This window comes from Scomber japonicus, chromosome 15 (assembly GCF_027409825.1).
Source record: "Scomber japonicus isolate fScoJap1 chromosome 15, fScoJap1.pri, whole genome shotgun sequence".
Classification (NCBI taxonomy): Eukaryota; Metazoa; Chordata; class Actinopteri; order Scombriformes; family Scombridae; genus Scomber; species Scomber japonicus.
Window position 1 is genome coordinate 8,284,650 of NC_070592.1, and position 19,748 is coordinate 8,304,397.

Below are 19,748 nucleotides of genomic sequence, written 5' to 3' on the forward strand. Positions count from 1 at the left end.
TCACATATCTGCAGTAGTTATTATTCATAGTTATGTTATCAGATGAACATCATCAGTGTAATCTTGGAAAGGAGTTTCCTCTAATAAGCAGAGTCCTGCTCATTATCAAGCACTGACTGAGTTACTAAAGGAGAGTTTAAAGCTTTACTGACTGCTTTTGTGTTAAAAACAGCTGCGGACAACATTCAAATCAGGAGAAGTTTGAACAAACTGAAAGATGAGAATGAAGCTTGGAAGAAAAATGTAACAGGTAGGAGTTTGACACTTTCTACAAAGTCCTGTCCACATTTCTCATGTAGCACTACAATGTTAGTTTAAAATCTGACACATTTTGAATTATAGTATATTTAATTTCTACAAAGTCCTGTCCACATTTCTCATGTAGCACTACAATGTTAGTTTAAAATCTGACACATTTTGAATTATAGTATATTTAATTTAAACTGACCAGTTGTCTGATATAAAATCTCTAAGTTGTTGTTGATTATTATTATTCTCAACTTTTTTTGACTGGTGTTTTTATCCTGTCTTTTTTTTAACAGAGACACTCTCTAAAATGATTGTGACTCCTTCTCAAACTCCTGAACCAAAAACTAGTAAGTGATTGATTCTTCCTTCACACTTTTGTAACCTCTGATGCTGACTGTAGACGTCCGGATGACAGATTCCAGTCCCGGACCTTGTAGCTTCATTGTTGATTTTCATTGTGCTTCTCTCCTCTATCCTTACTCTCTCTCCTCTCTACTCCAACCGGTCGAGGCAGATGTTCTCCCACTCTGACTCTGGTTCTGAGGTGTCTTCCTGTTAAAAGGGAGTTTTTTCTCGCCACTGTTGCTCATGTGGGAATGTTGGGTCTCTTTAAAGTTAAAACTTGAAGAGTTTGGTTTAGAACCTGCTCTATGTGTAAAGTGCCTTGAGATAACTTTGTTGTGATTTGGCACTATACAAATAAAGATTGATTGATTGATTGAGAAGTAAAAAATAAACAGTGATGTGTTTCAGCTCTCTTCAAAGGTGATTCATGCCTGAAACGTGACGTAGGCTGGGAGCAAGGTTTAGGAAAGTGTTATTATATCTCAAACACATATTCAACCTGGGAAGAGAGCAGATGTTTGTGCCAAAGCCGAGGAGGAGGCCTGGTGAAGATAGACAGCAGCGAGGAGCAGGTATAAAACACTGCCGCAGGTTCATGTAGCACACTGACTGTGCTCTCATGCATTTGATCACATATTTGTGTTTCTGAAGCAGTTCACGTGGTGTCTCAGCACAGAAAAGTCATGTTATAATGTCATAACTTTCACCAACATTTCCTCTTCAGGAATTCTTGAAGAAGAAAGTGAAAAACAAAATGAGGTATGATGAGGACAAATTCTGGATCGGACTGACAGACTCAAAGGAAGAGAACAAATGGATTTGGGTGGACGGTTCACCGCTGAACGAAAGGTTTGATTGTTATGAAAACATTTCCAAAAATCCAAAAATCGAATCAGCTTATTTTTATTGAACCAACTCTTTCTGTTCTTCATCCCTCAGTTTGTCTTTCTGGTTTGGACATGAGCCGGACAATTGGAAAGGGACCAACCCTGCAGGAGAGGACTGTGTGGGAATAGGAGACAGAGGAGAAGTTAAAGACCTGAAGTGCTGGTTTGATAGATCCTGCAACGATCCTCACAGAAGTATTTGTGAGAAACCAGCACAAACTGGAAGTCTTCAGGACGTGTGTGTCTGAAATCCAGTTGAGCTCAGTCTTCTCAGACTAATCACAGTTTTTATCAGCTGCTTTGGCTCAATTGTGAAATAATAATCATGATTCTCTAAACACAGTGTGCTATTCTCTAATCTGCAGTTCATTTTCTCACAACAGTGTTCACATTTCTTGCTTGTCAGTTTAAATATATGAGCCCAAATATGTTGATATGATCCAGTGATGCTCTGAGTTAGTCTCTCTACTCTCTGTCAGACATGTACATCAAAATGTTCATTATGTTCAGCAAACTGTCCAAACCTTTCAAACATTAATGTGTTGTATATTTCAAAAATATAATAAAAGATGAATATTGTTGGACATTGTTCAATTCTTGTTTTATCCTTTTTTTCCACATCACTGTTACAGATATAATTATTGTCATAAATAGACTGCAGCGGTAATCTGACTTTATTATTTGGTTGGTTTATGTAAGTCTCAATGACAAACTACATTCTGTCACATTGACCCTAAACATTATTTATTTTAGAGACATGAGTTAAAAGGTTTGAGTGTGTGATTGACGTTTGCAGGACAAATGAAGTGTTTTGCTGCTCAGTGTAAAATATAGTGATTCATCTTAGTGTTCACAGAGCTGTGACAGTGTTTCAGAAAATGTGCTTAAAGGATAAAGCTGGTGATTTTCTATATTTTTCTTATTATCAACTAATCTTATGCACAGAGCTAAAGAAACATTTTGTAAAGATACAAGAAAATAGTTTGATGTTGTCTAGTTTGGTTTTTGTGTTTTCTTTCTTTTCTCAATATGTTTAATACTGATGTTTCATATTTGAATATATATGAAAGATGATACGATGATTACATCTTAAAAGATCAATATTTCAGCAAGGTGTTTGTATTTATTATAACTTAAGTAAAATATGAACATTTACAGAACAAATGTAAAGTTTATCTTCCTCGGTTAAACAGATTATTTTAAAAGGACCTAACAACAAGTTAGTGTTGCAGAGAAAACTTCCTCTTTTACTGTCACCCTTCACTCTGAAGACGCCATACTGAAAACTCTGCATGATGAGCCACACAGAAGGTAAAACCTAGAAATGGAGGTGATGGTAAATCTACTGGGGAGAAATAATAACCTCAAGTTTGAGGGCAAGCAGCTACCAGTTGAACAGAAATGGTGTATTCTTCGATGAAGGATATTTTTGAAGACCTTTAAGTTATCTGACACACAAAGTATCAAGTGTGAAGGTCTCTTTATCTTTTGGTAAATCACTTTGCTGATATTATAAACATGTGCGATCCTTAATTCAACAGTCCTGTAAGAAATGCTACCTTATAATATTCTGTGTCTGTGGAGATTATATCAGAGAGATGTTAAAGGACAGGCGCCCAATTCTTCAAATCTGTCTTAAGACAACAGTCAGGAGCCCAAATGAACATTGAAATAGGTTTTTTAATGCAATTATTCCTCCTGTTCAAGCTGGCCATTAAAATATGTCTTCTGACTATACTTACAATGTAAGTGGGACCTTTTATGTTCTCTGCAAACATTTATCTCAATCTTAAATGAACCCCTTCAACTCTACCGTACATGGCACCTTCCCCCAGGAACCCCTCTTTTATAAGCCAATAGTACCTTCCTGTATGGTTTTGGTAGTTCTGGGTAGCCGACATCTTACTTTATAGGGCACGGCCTAACCCCTTGACAACATTATGAATGGTTTTATTATTCATTTAGAAAAAAGAAACATTTAATTTTTTACTATAAGAAAGATCTTTATCTTAGGTGGAAATTATTACATTCACAAATACAAATGGAAGTGTAAAACCATTAAAACAGTAGAAATGTGTAAAGATTTAAATATTTTCATTTAAATGCTTTGGTGCTTGTTAACATGACACCCCATGTTTATAGTTTTGTTAAGTAATTTTTTTGTTTGTTGATTGATTGATGTCGTTATTATTCAGTCGAGGATGAATCGTATGGTTTGATCATAATACAATGAAAAAAGGAGGGAAAAGAGGAACATATGAGAGATATTGTGGCTTCATTTTTGCATAGTGGAAGAAACTCAGCAAGTAACACATTAAGTTCAGTAACAAGAAGTTTTTCATACAGTGGTAACTTATCACAGTTTGATCTGAACGCTCACAACCTTACAGACAGCAGCAGGGAAACATCAGTGGTGAGTGTTAAATATTTTCCACTATGCTCTCTTTAAAACTGATACTGAATCCATTTCTCACTTATTCCATGAATGTACTCTGTTGATTTATCAAAGCTTCAACTAATTGACACCAATTGTAGAAAACATGGTTTTGTTTCTGAAGTGAAATACAGACTCACAATCTAATGACTATTCTCTCAAACTTATTTGTCTTGTCAGCAAATGTCACATTCATAAGTCGAAAGTGCTTCACATCACACCTAACATTTGTGTTCTAGATTAAACTACAACATCTCTTTGACTATAATATATTTCTAAGATGAAGATAAAGCTATTAAAAGCTCTCAAACAATCAGGAAGTTACTCTATGAGATGAAATAAATACTTTGCATAATATTCAAGTTTACATCTCTGACCTGACGGCCGCTTTCGATATGGTCTCCCACTCAATCCTGCTCAACCGCCTTTCTACTCACCTTGGACTCACTGGTACTGCTCTATCCTGGTTCACTTCCTATTTATCCAACAGAAAACAGTTAACCATGGTGTGCCACAAGGTTCCGTACTTGGTCCCCTCCTCTTCACCATCTACATGCTCCCGCTCGGCCAGATCATCCGCCGCCACGGTTTGAATTTCCATTGCTACGCTGACGATACCCAACTCTATCTCAGCACATCACCTTCCACCCAGCTCCCTCCACAGTCCCTCATCAACTGCCTGCATGACATAAAAGTCTGGATGACCACCAACCTGCTCAAACTCAACAGTCAGAAAACAGAACTCATGTTTGTCGCTCCCAAGAATCTGCTCCACAAAGTTGATGATCTTGTCCTTCAAGTTCATGGCTCCTGCATCTCGCTGTCCTCGGAGGTGCGCAATCTCGGTGTTATTTTGGACTCCACACTCTCATATGACACACACATTAAATCTGTCACCAAATCCGCCTTCTTCCACCTAAGGAACATTTCAAGACTCCGTCCTTCACTCTCTGACTCAGTTGCAGAGACTCTCATACATGCATTCATCACCTCACGTCTGGACTATTGCAATGCCATCCTGTATGGGGTCCCCAATAAAACGCTGGACAGGCTCCAACACGTCCAAACCTCAGCTGCCAGGGTTCTCATTTGAACTAAACCCTGGCAGAACATCACCCCCACACTCAAACAGCTGCACTGGCTTCCAATTAAGTTCTGCATCACTTTTAAACTTCTTCTCCTCACCTATAAATCGCTTCATGCCGTTGCACCCCAGTACCTGACGGACCTTCTCCATGTCTACCACCCTTCACGGGACCTGCGCCCCGCCGACTTGGGCCTCTGTCCATCCCCCGCACCAGATGGCAAACCTTCGGGAGCAGGGCCTTCAGTGTGGTAGCTCCTACACTGTGGTACTCGCTCCCTCCTAACATTCGCCGAGCACCAACTCTGGACAATTTTAAATCATTGTTGAAAAGGCACTTGTTCCTGCAGGCTTTTGCTTTTAAATGTGTGTGTTTTAGTCCGTGGTTCTTGTTATTGTGAAGCGACCTTGGGTTTCATGAAAGGCGCTATACAAAATAAAGTTATTATTATTATTATTATTATTATTATTATTATTATCTCAGTCGTACAGTTTGATGTTGTCTAGTTTGGTTTTTGTATTTCTTTCCTTTTCTCAAAATGTTTAATACTAATGTTTCATATTTGAATATATGTGAAAGATGATACAATGATTATATCTTAAAAGATAACAAATATTTCAACAAGGTGTTTGTATTTATTATAACTTGAGTAAAATATGTTCACTTACAGAATTAATTCAAAGTTTATCTTCTGCAGTTAAACAGATTATTAATAACCTAACAAGTTTAGTGTTGTGTTTTTTTGTTGTTGCAGAGAAACTTCCTCTTTTACTGTCACCCTTCAGTCTAAAGACGCCATACTGAAAACTCTGCATGATGAGCCACACAGAAGGTAAAACCTAGAAATGAAGAAAACGATAAACTCCAGTCTGACGTCAGAGGTCATCATCAGACAAACAGCCACCAGTTGAACAGAAATGGTGTATTCTTCCTTTAAAAGGCTGTATCCTCATGTCATTTTAAAGTGCTTGAAACCAGCTTCAGTGTTGTGTCCTATAAATATATTTTGACATCAGTAAACTATTTCCTTTTTTATAACGTAAGTTTGTGGTCAGACAACACACACACACACACACACACACACACACACACACACACACACACACACTAGAGTAGCTCCCTTATGCAATGACCTTTCTCCTAGCTAACTTCTCCACAACATCGCTAAAGTCCAGGTCTCTGACAAGTTCAGACTCTATTGCCAGTAATGATAAGGACTTCAGGCGTTTTTGTTTCATGCTTGTTCTCAGCTCATTTTTGATTCTGCCCAAATGACAAAATGAGCGCTCCCCCTCACAGTTTGTCACCCCGGCAACGTGAGGAGCTTCCTCAAAGCCACATAAACAGTAGGGAAGACTAACTGCAGGCCAAACTTCAATATGGTTTTCAGCATGTTTGAGGGTGACTTGTCTGTTTCAGCCAACATGAAGGATCGGAACTGCAGACACTTAAAACACGCTGTTCCGCCTACGGGACGGACCGGATGTTAGGAGGTAGCCACACGTTCTTCTGAATGTTTTAAACACCAACCCTTAAACATTTATATTCATGCCATACATTGTTGGAAAGCTTAGATTGTCCTGATTCATTCAAGACCACTCACGAATTATATGGTTGCTCACAGCCGTAACAGTATTAGCGGTTAGCTCGGCTAGCCACTCAGCTAAAGTAGGAACAGCTATAATGCCTACATACCTTCAAAGTCTTCCCTTTATCCACAACGATCATCTTATGACTCAGGACTTTCTGTACAGCTCGCCAAGTATCCATTCTTGTGAAATATGAAATCCGTTTCCATAAAATCGAAATATTTTCCTCAATATGTCCATGTATTTAGTCCAACACGTAACGTAAACACCCATGGAACAAACCACATACGGTCCCTTTTACGTCATTTCCCAAATTCTCAAGATTGCGCTGCCTAGATTCGAAACTATTGGCTTCCGAGCAGCAGCCCACAAACCAATGGGTGACGTCACGGATGTTACGTCCATTTCTTATACAGTCTATGGTCTACTCACAATCACTTGCCACTTGACCACTGCCCCCCCCCCCAAAAAAAAATATTTTCTCATTGGATCTGCATGATTCACGTAGGTCATCTATTTTGGTTTCAAAGCGGCGAATTTCGCCGAAAGGTGAGTGATTTTCATGTATGTTTCAAACATTAATGTGTTGTATATTTCAAAAATATGATAAAAAGTGAACATTTAATTGTTGGACATTGTTCAATTTTGGTTTTGTCCTTTTTTCACATCACTGTTACAGATATAATTATTGTCATTAGAGGATATACCAGAAAGATCAACCCTGACAGTAAATAGACTGCAGAGGTTATTTGACTTTATTATTTGGTTGGTTTATGTAAGTCTCAATGACAAACTACATTCTGTCACACTGACACTAAACATGTAGAGGAAGTTATTTATTTTAGAGACGTAAGTTAAACGTTTTGAAACTCAGCAAGCAACACATTAAGTTTAGTAACAGGGTGTTTTTCACACAGTATTAAAATATCACAGTTTAATCTGAACGCTCACAACCTTACAGACAGCAGCAGGGAAACATCAGTGGTGAGTGTTAAATATATTTCCACTATGCTCTCTTTAAAACTGATATTGAATCCATTTCTCTCTTATTCCATGAATGTACTCTGTTGATTTATCAAAGCTTCAACTAATTGACACCAATTTTAGAAGACATGGTTTTGTTTCTGAAGTGAAATACAGACTCGCAATCTAATGACTATTCTCTCAAACTTATTTGTCTTGTCAGCAAATGTCACATTCATAAGTCTAAAGTGCTTCACATCACACCTAACATTTGTGTTCTAGATTAAACTACAACATATCTTTGACTATTATATATTTCTAAAATGAAGATAAAGCTATTGAAGCCTCTCAAACAATCAGGAAGTTACTCTATGAGATAAAATAAATACTTTGCATAATATTCAAGTTTACATCTCAGTTGTACAGTTTGATGTCTAGTTCGGTTTTTGTGTATTTTAATATGAAAGATGATACAATGATTATATCTTAATAACAAATATTTCAACAAGGTGTTAAATATAAACATTTACAGAATAAATGTAAATTTTATCTTCCGCAGTTAAACAGATTATTTTAAAAGGACCTAACAACAGTTTGTTGTTGCAGAGTAAACTTCCTCTTTTACTGTCACCCTTCACTCTGAAGACGCCATACTGAAAACTCTGCATGATGAGCCACACAGAAGGTAAAACCTAGAAATGGAGGTGATGGTAAATCTACTGGTGAGAGAATGATAACCTCCAGTCTGACTCCATCAGACAAACCAGTTGAACAGAAATGGTGTATTCTTCCTTTAAAAGGCTGTATCCTCATGTCATTTTAAAGTGCTTGAAACCAGCTTCAGTGTTATGTCCTATAAATATATTTTGACATCAGTAAACTATTTCCCTTTTTTTAATAAGCGAAGCAGTTTGTGGTTTGACTTCTTTACCATTTAACATGTTATCCGTACTGCGATATCACGTTGAAGACCAGTTTTAGGTTGATGAAACTTTTTTCTGCAACTTCAGGATTCTCAAATTTATCTGATTTTTTTGTCATATAAATTTGAGGTTTGTTTACAGATATGTTAATTGAGAAGTTTGAGATAAAGTCATATTTATATTTTGCATACTTTGGATTATAATTGAGGATTTAAGCCTGTTTTACTGCTTCAACAGCAGCAGAAGAGGTTCATCAGACAGGCTTCAGCTGCTGTAAATGAAACACAGAGCTACTTCCAAGTTTGAGCAAACCTTATTGGAAATATACTCTAACTTTAAATCAGACCTATGTTTGTGCAGATTTATTTTCTGGTTTATTTTCTCCTGTTTTTATCCAACTGTAACCTGACAGTCAAAAAAGAAAGAAAGAGACAGGCTGTACGGAAATGTACAGTTTTACCATAAATGGAGTAAAGACAGGAAGGCGGGTGACAAAATGAGGAAGTACCCATGAAGGGTATTATCTGACACACAAAGTATCAAGTGTGAAGGTCTCTTTATCTTTTGGTAAATCACTTTGCTGATATTATAAACATGTGCGATCCTTCATTCAACAGTCCTGTAAGAAATGCTACCTTATAATATTCTGTGTCTGTGGAGATTATATCAGAGAGATTTTAAAGGACAGGCTCCCAATTTTTCCAGTCTGTCTTAATACAATAGTCAGGAGCCCAAATGAACATTGAAATAGGTTTTTAACGCAATTATTCCTCCTGTTCGAGTTGGCCATTACAATATATCTTCTAAATATACTTGCCATTTAAGTGGGTCCCTGTCTTCTGAAAATGTTTATCTGAATCTTAAATGAGGCTTCAGCAGTCTAAGCTAGTCATATCGAGTGGATATCTGACACATTTACAGTCTTTTTTAGCATCAGATTCCCTCTTTGTGTCTCTGTTGAGCTGTGGTGGAAGTATAGTAACAAAAAGACTTTGGCACTAAAAAGACTGTAATGTAGAAATATATCTACTTTACCCTACTTCTACGTCATGTGTGTACATATGTGTGTAAATATGTGTAGGTACACAAGTAAAGGTATACATATACCTTGTTTTTTGTTTTTTCTCTTTACTTTATTATGTTGTGTTATATTTTGTATTCTTTGTGTTCTTTTATGCTAATGTCAGACCTCAGGAAGAACAGCTTCAGCAAGGCTGCAGCTAATGGGGTTCCTAATAAAACTAAACTAAACTAAACTAAACTCGATTTGACACATCTGGACTACTGAGGCTTTAGCTTCAGATAAACTTTTAAATACATTTTTGCACAGAAGGAGGACTGTGGATTTTATCCCCCGTTGCTTACATTGTCAGTGCATTATGAAGGGATCTTCTAATGGTCAGTGTGAACAGGAGGAATGATTACAGCAAGAACAACAGGTTTCAAAGTTAATTTGGGCTTCTAACTTTTTTTAAGATTGACTTTAAAAATTGTGAACCTGTCCTTTAAGTTTGGCTGCATTATGTTAAACAGGCGTACATGTTATTGTGTCAATACTCTGTACACATATTCAAGTCTAATTTACATCTCTGTCTCTTCTAACTGTAACAGGTGAAGATTTGGCCTCCCAACAACCTGCAGTGTCACGTGGAGGGTCAAAGGTCAGATTAGAAACAGTGACCCTGCTGTGTGTAGCTGCTCTTTTGGGTGCAGCCATCATTGTTATCTATCGTCTCTGTAAGTTTGAACAGTTTTATCAGAGCAGGTTGACTTAGATTAACCTTCAAACCTTCACATATCTGCAGTAGTTATTATTCATAGTTATGTTATCAGATGAACATCATCAGTGTAATCTTGGAAAGGAGTTTAGTTTCCTCTAATAAGCAGAGCCCTGCTCATTATCAAGCACTGACTGAGTTACTAAAGGAGAGTTTAAAACTTTACTGACTGCTTTTGTTTTAAAAACAGCTGAGGACAACATTCAAACCAAGAGAAGTCTCAATGAACTGAAAGATGAGAATAAAGCTTTGAAGAAAAATGTAACAGGTAGGAGTTTGACACTTTCTACAAAGTGTTAGTTTAAAATCTTTTGTATTTTGCATTAAAGTATAATTAATTTAAACTGGCCAGTTTTCTGATATAAAATCTTTAAGTTGTTGTTGATTATTATTATTCTCATCTTTTTTTGACTGGTGTTTTTATCCTGTCATTTTTAACAGAGACACTCTCTAAAATGATGGTGACACCTTCTTGTCCACAAACTCCTGAATCAAAAACTAGTAAGTGATGGATTCTTCCTTCACACTTTTGTAACCTCTGATGCTGATTATAGATTAGTAATGGATTGACAGGTAACAGAAGTCAATAATAAACAGTGATGTGTTTCATCTCTCTTCAAAGGTGATGCAAGTCTGAAATGTGATGCAGGCTGGCAGCAAGGTTTAGGAAAGTGTTATTATTTCTCGACCACAACTTCATCCTGGGAAGTGAGCAGACGTTTGTGCCAAACTCTAGGAGGAGACCTGGTGAAGATAGACAGCAGCGAGGAGCAGGTATAAAACACTGCAGCAGGTTCATGTAGCACACTGACTGTGCTCTCATGCATTTGATCACATATTTGTGTTTCTGAAGCAGTTAACATGGTGTCTCAGCACAGAAAAGTCATGTTATAATGTCATAACTTTCACCAACTTTTCCTCTTCAGGAATTCTTGAATAAAACACTGGGAGATATAATGAGATGCCACGAGGACAAGTTCTGGATCGGACTGACAGACTCAGAGCAAGAGAACAAATGGATTTGGGTGGACGGTTCACCGCTGAACGAAAGGTTTGATTGTTATGAAAACATTTCCAAAAATCCAAAAATCAAATCAACTTGTTTTTATTGGACCAACTCTTTCTGTTCTTCATCCCTCAGTTTGTCTTTCTGGCTTGGAACTGAGCCAGACAATTGGAATGGGACCAATCCTGAAGGAGAGGACTGTGTGAGGATGGGAGAGAAAGGAGGACTTAAAGACCAGAAGTGCTGGTTTGATAGATCCTGCAACGATCTTTACAGAAGTATTTGTGAGAAACCAGCACAAACTGGACGTCATCATGTGTGTGTCTGAAATCCAGTTGAGCTCAGTCTTCTCGGACTAATCACAGTTTTTATCAGCTGCTTTGGCTCAATTGTGAAATAATAATCATGATTCTCTAAACACAGTGTGCTATTCTCTAATCTGCAGTTCATTTTCTCACAACAGTGTTCACATTTCTTGCTTGTCAGTTTAAATATATGAGCCCAAATATGTTGATATGATCCAGTGATGCTCTGAGTTAGTCTCTCTACTCTCTGTCAGACATGTACATCAAAATGTTCATTATGTTCAGCAAACTGTCCAAACCTTTCAAACATTAATGTGTTGTATATTTCAAAAATATAATAAAAGATGAACATTTCAGTTCAAGTGGTCACATTTACAATTTTGTCTTTTTGTTTTTGATTCATAAATATTTACTTATGCACATACATTCCTGTTTTTCAGTTGGCTGCAGAGGTTATTTGACTTTATTATTTGGTTGGTTTATGTAAGTCTCAATGACAAACTACATTCTGTCACATTGACCCTAAACATTATTTATTTTAGAGACATGAGTTAAAAGGTTTTAGTGTGATTGACGTTTACAGGACAAATGAAGTGTTTTGCTGCTTAGTGTAAAATATAGTGATTCATCTTAGTGTTCACAGAGCTGTGACAGTGTTTCAGAAAATGTGCTTAAAGGACAAAGCTGGTGATTTTCTATATTTTTCTTATTATCAACTAATCTTATGCACAGAGCTAAAGAAATATTTTGTAAAGATACAAGAAAATAGTTTGATGTTGTTTAGTTTGGTTTTTGTGTTTTCTTTCTTTTCTCAATATGTTTAATACTGATGTTTCAGATTTGAACATAGATGAAAAATGATACGATGATTATATCGTAAAAGATCAATATTTCAGCAAGGTGTTTGTATTTATTATAACTTGAGTAAAATATGAACATTTACAGAATAAATGGAAAGTTTATCTTCCTCAGTTAAACAGATTATTTTAAAAGGACCTAACAACAGTTTATTGTTGCAGAGAAAACTTCCTCTTTTACTGTCAAACTTCACTCTGAAGACTCCATACTGAAAACTCTGCATGATGAGCCACACAGAAGGTAAAACCTAGAAATGTAAGTGTTGGTAAATCTACTGGGGGGAGATAATAACCTCAAGTTTGAGGGCAAACAGCCACCAGTTGAACAGAAATGGTGTATTCTTCCTTTAAAAGGCTGTATCCTCATGTCATTTTAAAGTGCTTGAAACCAGCTTCAGTGTTGTGTCCTATAAATATATTTTGACATCAGTAAACTATTTCCTTTTTTATAACGTAAGTGAAGTTTGTGGTTAGACTTCTTTACCAGTAAACACATCATTAATACTGTGATATCATCTTAAGACCAGTTTTACGTTGATGAAACTGTTTTCTGCAACTTCAGAAACTCTCAAATTTATCAGATTTTTTCGTCACATAAATTTGAGCTGAAGTCATATTTATATTTTGCATACTTTGGATTATAATTGAGGACTTAAGCCTGTTTTACTGCTTCAACAGCAGCAGAAGAGGTTCATCAGACAGGCTTCAGCTGCTGTAAATGAAATACGATACTTCCATGTTTGAGCAAACCTTAGAAAGAAAGAAAGAAAGAAAGAAAGAAAGAAAGAAAGAAAGAAAGAAAGAAAGAAAGAAAGAAAGAAAGAAAGAAAGAAAGAAAGAAAGAAAGAAAGAAAGAAAGAAAGAAAGAAAGAAAGAAAGAAAGAAAGAAAGAGACTGGGTGTACGGAAATGTACAGTTTTACCATAAATGGAGTAAAGAGAGGAAGGCGGAAGACAAAATGAGGAAGTAATGATGAAGGATATTTTTGAAGACGTTTAAGTTATCTGATACACAAAGTATCAAGTGTGAAGGTTTCTTTATCTTTTGGTAAATCACTTTGCTGATATTATAAACACATGTGATACTTCATTCAACAGTCCTGTAAGAAATGCTACCTTATAATATTCTGTGTCTGTGGAGATTATATCAGAGAGATTTTAAAGGACAGGCTCCCAATTCTTCAAATATGTCTTAAGACAACAGTCAGGAGCCCAAATGAACATTGAAAAAGTTTTTTTTAATGCAATTATTCCTCCTCTTCATGCTGGCCATTAAAATATGTCTTCTGACTATACTTACAATGTAAGTGGGTCTTTTTATGTTCTCTGCAAACATTTATCTCAATCTGAAATGAACCCCTTCAACTCTACCATACATGGCACCTTCCCCCAGCAACCCCTCTTCTATAAGCCAGTGCATCCTCTCTGCACTCTTGGCCTACATCTTCCTTCAGCTCTCCGCTCGCCAGCTTCATACTGCCAACTGTTTCTGAAATAACTGGTCTCATTCATCAATCCAAGTCATGTACCTGCCAGTTAGACCCCCTACCTACCCACCTGGTAAAAATCTGCCTACCTGCCCAGTCCGCGTTAATAACTGACATCATTCATTCCTCACTGACTTCTGGTGTTGTTCCATCATCACTAAAGACTGCTGCAATAACACCAACACTCAAGAAACCTGGCGCCGATCTAAATGACTTGAACAACTTCCGTCCCATCTCTAACTTTCCATTTCTCTCCAAAATACTTGAAAGAACTGTTGCAGCTCAGGTCCACACCCATCTGTCTGACAACAACCTCTATGAACAATTTCAGTCAGGCTTCCGTGCCCTCCACAGCACTGAGACAGCCCTAGTGAAAATCACAAACCACCTCCTGATGGCATCTGACTCTGGACTTCTCTCCATTCTGGTTCTCCTCGACCTGAGTGCAGCTTTAGACACCGTTTCTCATGACATCCTCCTGGACAGATTAGCCTCCATTGGAATCACTGACATCCCACTGGCTTGGTTCACATCATATCTCTCTGGCCGCACACCGTTTGTTCAAATCAAGAAACTGAGATCCGGCTCCTCTCCAGTCTCTAGTGGTGTTCCCCAGGGCTCTGTCCTTGGCCCCCTCCTGTTCATTATTTTTCTTCTGCCTCTTGGTCACATTCTCAGGAAATTTGACATACAATTCCACTGTTACGCTGATGATACCCAACTCTATCTTTCCACTAAGCCTACTTCCACTCTGCCACCCACAGCTCTATCCGACTGCTTACTGGAAATTAAATCATGGCTCTCACTCAATGGCGAAAAAACTGAGGTCCTCCTCATCGGTACCAGATCAACCTTAGCAACACTCAACACTTTCTCCATGTCAATCAACAATTCCACTGTTCCTCCATCCCCTCAGGTAAAGAGCCTGGGTGTCATCCTGGACAGCACTATAACGTTACTCGGTCTGCATACTTCCATCTACGTAACATCAATCGTCTCCGTCCCTCACTTTCACCAACCTGCACCGCTATCCTGGTAAACACCCTGATCACATCCCGTCTGGACTACTGTAACTCTCTCCTCTTTGGTCTTCTGTGGAAATCTCTCCACAAACTCCAACTGGTGGAGAACGCAGTCGCTCATATCATAACCAGAACTTCCTCTATTGAACACATCACTCCTGCCCTGCAGCAACTTCATTGGCTCCCTATCAAATCCCGCACTGACTTTAAGATTCTACTCCTCACGTTCAAGATCCTTCACAATCTGGCACCATCATATCTCTCTGAACTTATTCACATCTACACACCTTCTCCAACTCTCTGATACTCCTCTGCCAATCTTTATATTACGTGGAAATTATTACATTCACAAATACAAATGGAAGTGTAAAACCATTAAAACAGTAGAAATGTGTAAAGATTTAAATATTTTCATTTAAATGCTTTGGTACTTGTGAACATGACACCCCATGTTTATAGTTTTGTTATGTTATTTTTTTTGTTTGTTTGTTGATTGATGTCGTTATTATTCAGTCGAGGATGAATCGTATGGTTTGATCATGATACAATGAAAAAAGGAGGGAAAAGAGGAACATATCATGAGAGATATTGTGGCTTCATTTTTGCATAGTGGAAGAAACTCAGCAAGTAACACATTAAGTTAAGTAACAGGAAGTTTTTCATACAGTATACAAATATCACAGTTTGATCTGAACGCTCACAACCTTACAGACAGCAGCAGGGAAACATCAGTGGTGAGTGTTAAATATATTTCAACTATGCTCTCTTTAAAAATGATATTGAATCCATTTCTCACTTATTCCATGAATGTACTCTGTTGATTTATCAAAGCTTCAACTAATTGACACCAATTTTAGAAGACATGGTTTTGTTTCTGAACTGAAATACAGACTCACAATCTAATGACTATTCTCTCAAACTTATTTGTCTTGTCAGCAAATGTCACATTCATAAATCTAAAGTGCTTCACATCACACTTAACATTTGTGTTCTGTATTAAACTACAACATCTCTTTGACTATTATATATTTCCAAGATGAAGATAAAGCTATTGAAGCCTCTCAAATAATCAGGAAGTTACTCTGTGAAATAAAATAAATACTTTGCATAAAACATGTTCAAGTTTACATCTCAGTCGTACAGTTTGATGTCTAGTTCGGCTTTTATGTTTTTTAATATGAAAGATGATACAATGATTATATCTTAACAAATATTTCAAAAAGGTGTTTGTATTTATTATAACTTGAATAAAATATAAACATTTACAGAATAAATGTAAATTTTATCTTCTGCAGTTAAACAGATTATTTTAAAAGGACCTAACAACAGTTTGTTGTTGCAGAGAAACTTCCTCTTTTACTGTCACCCTTCACTCTGAAGACGCCATATTGAAAACTCTGCATGATGATCCACACAGAAGGTAAAACCTAGAAATGGAGGTGATGGTAAATCTACTGGTGAGAGATAATAACCTCAAGTTTGAGGGCAAACAGCCACCAGTTGAACAGAAATGGTGTATTCTTCCTTTAAAAGGCTGTATCCTCATGTCATTTTAAAGTGCTTGAAACCAGCTTCAGTGTTGTGTCCTATAAATATATTTTGACATCAGTAAACTATTTCCTTTTTTTAATAAGCAAAGCAGTTTGTGGTTAGACTTCTTTACCATTTAACACGTTATTAGTACTGCGATATCACGTTGAAGACCAGTTCTCTTTCAACATTCATTTCAGTATCTCACTATGGGACACGCTCCCTGCGCTTGTCCCCAGAAGCTATTTTTCATTACGCCAGTCATGACTATTTCCTCTTTTATAATGTAAGTTAAGTTTATGGTCAGACTTCTTTACCAGTTAAAGAGAGACTTTGGCACTAAAAAGATTGTAATGTTGAAACATATCTACTTGATTTGACACATCTGGACTGCTGAGGCTTCATATTAGCTTCAGATAAACTTTAAAATATGTTTTTGCATGAAAGGAGGACTGTGGATTTTATCCCCTGTCGCTTACATCACTTACATTGTCAGCAAGAACAACAGGTTTCAAAGTTAATTTGTTAACTTGTTTTAAGATAGACTTTAAAAATTGTGAACCTGTCCTTTAAGTTTGGCTGCATTATGTTAAACAGGCGTACATGTTATTGTGTCAATACTCTGTACACATATTCAAGTCTAATTTACATCTCTGTCTCTTCTAACTGTAACAGGTGAAGCTTTGGCCTCCCAACAACCTGCAGTGTCACGTGGAGGGTCAAAGGTCAGATTAGAGAGAGTGGCCCTGCTGTTTCTCGCTGCTCTTTTGGGTGCAGCTATCATTGTTATCTACCGTCTCTGTAAGTTTGAACAGTTTTATCAGAGCAGGTTGGCTTAGATTAACCTTCAAAGTTCACATATCTGCAGTAGTTATTATTCATAGTTATGTTATCAGATGAACATCATCAGTGTAATCTTGAAAAGGAGTTTAGTTTCCTCTAATAAGCAGAGCCCTGCTCATTATCAAGCACTGACTGAGTTACTAAAGGAGCGTTTAAAGCTTTACTGACTGCTTTTGTTTTAAAAACAGCTGACAACATTCAAACCAAGAGAAGTCTCAATGAACTGAAAGATGAGAATAAAGCTTTAACAGGTAGGAGTTAGACACTTTCTACAAAGTCCTGTCCACATTTCTCATGCAGCACCGCAGTGTTAGTTAAAATCTGACATATTTTGAATTATAGTATATTTAATTTAAACTGACCAGTTGTCTGATATAAAATCTTTAAGTTGTTGTTGATTATTATTATTCTCAACTTTTTTTGACTGGTGTTTTTATCCTGTCATTTTTTAACAGAGACACTCTCTAAAATGATGGTGACACCTTTTTGTCCACAAACTCCTGAACCAGAACCAAGTAAGTGATGGATTCTTCCTTCACACCTTTGTAACCTCTGATGCTGATTATAGATTAGTAATGGATTGACAGGTAACAGAAGTCAATAATAAACAGTGATGTGTTTCATCTCTCTTCAAAGGTGATTCAAGTCTGAAATGTGACGCAGGCTGGGAGCAACATTTAGGAAAGTGTTATTATTTCTCCATCACATATTCATCCTGGGAAGAGAGCAGATGTTTGTGCCAAAGACGAGGAGGAGACCTGGTGAAGATAGACAGCAGCGAGGAGCAGGTATAAAACACTGCATCAGGTTCATGTAGCACACTGACTGTGCTCTCATGCATTTTATCACATATTTGTGTTTCTGAAGCAGTTAACATGGTGTCTCAGCACAGAAAAGTCATGTTATAATGTCATAACTTTCACCAACTTTTCCTCTTCAGGAATTCTTGAATAAAACACTGGGAGAGATAATGAGATGCCATGAGGACAAGTTCTGGATCGGACTGACAGACTCAGAGGAAGAGAACAAATGGATTTGGGTGGACGGTTCACCGCTGAACCCAAGGTTTGATTGTTATGAAAACATTTCCAAAAATCCAAAAAACGAATCAACTTGTTTTTATTGAACCAACTCTTTCTGTTCTTCATCCCTCAGTTTGTCTTTCTGGCTTGGAACTGAGCCAGACAATTGGAATGGGACCAATCCTGAAGGAGAGGACTGTGTGAGGATGGGAGAGAAAGGAGGAGCCAAAGACCTGAAGTGCTGGTTTGATCAATCCTGCAACGATCTTCAGAGAAGTATTTGTGAGAAACCAGCACAAACTGGACGTCTTCAGGATGTCTGTGTCTGAAAGTTGAGCTCAGTCTTCTCGGACTAATCACAGTTTTTATCAGCTGCTTTGGCTCAATTGTGAAATAATAATCATGATTCTCTAAACACAGTGTGCTATTTTCTAATCTGCAGTTCATTTTCTCACAACAGTGTTCACATTTCTTGCTTGTCAGTTTAAATATATGAGCCCAAATATGTTGATATGATCCAGTGATGCTCTGAGTTAGTCTCTCTACTCTCTGTCAGACATGTACATCAAAATGTTCATTATGTTCAGCAAACTGTCCAAACTTTTCAAACATTAATGTGTTGTATATTTCAAAAATATAATAAAAGATGAACATTTCAGTTCAAGTGGTCACATTTACAATTTTGTGTTTTTGTTGTTATTTATAAATATTTACTTATACATATACATTCCTGTTTTTTAGTTGGCTGCAGAGGTTATTTGACTTTATTATTTGGTTGGTTTATGTAAGTCTCAATGACAAACTACATTCTGTCACACTGACACTAAACATTATTTAGTTTAGAGACATGAGTTAAAAGGTTTGAGTGTGTGATTGACGTTTGCAGGACAAATTAAGTGTTTTGCTGCTCAGTGTAAAATATAGTGATTCATCTTAGTGTTCACAGAGCTGTGACAGTGTTTCAGAAAATGTGCTTAAAGGATGAAGCTGGTGATTTTCTATATTTTTCTTGTCAACTAATCTTATGTGCAGAGCTAAACCAACCATGAACTCATTCTACTAACAAGTATTTTGTTTGTGTATGTAAAGTCTGATATATCTTATTCCTCTGTGATGTCAAGCTACTTTGTTGTCCAGAAACTATTTAAAAAAAAACCCCATCACTGAGTCACACTGCTGCACTGGGTGACATGCTCCTTCACCACAAAGACTTTGATCATCTTAGTTTGTCTATAAATGGCTCCAAAAACTAAAAATGGTAACCAAATTTTCAGTTTTCGTTTTCCTACTTTTGACAGCAGGAGCTACCTGCTTAGGAGGTTCACATTAATTTCTCATTTAATTTATGATTGCTTATGTGTAAAATGATTTTGGCTAAATATAGAGCATTTCTTTGAGATGATGACTGGTTTAATCATTTAGAA

At 37.0% G+C, this 19,748-nt stretch overlaps 1 protein-coding gene across 1 annotated transcript in view; it reads left to right on the forward strand.

The window, feature by feature from the left end:
- Positions 1-19,748, forward strand: part of LOC128373986 (C-type lectin domain family 4 member E-like) — a 55,763-nt gene that overhangs the window by 19,833 nt on the left and 16,182 nt on the right. Inside the window, exons 5-8 of the mRNA XM_053334187.1 lie at positions 10,876-11,027; positions 11,180-11,246; positions 18,056-18,090; positions 18,243-18,367. Coding sequence (XP_053190162.1) covers positions 10,876-11,027; positions 11,180-11,246; positions 18,056-18,090; positions 18,243-18,367 — 379 coding nt within the window. The remainder of the gene's footprint in view (positions 1-10,875; positions 11,028-11,179; positions 11,247-18,055; positions 18,091-18,242; positions 18,368-19,748) is intronic.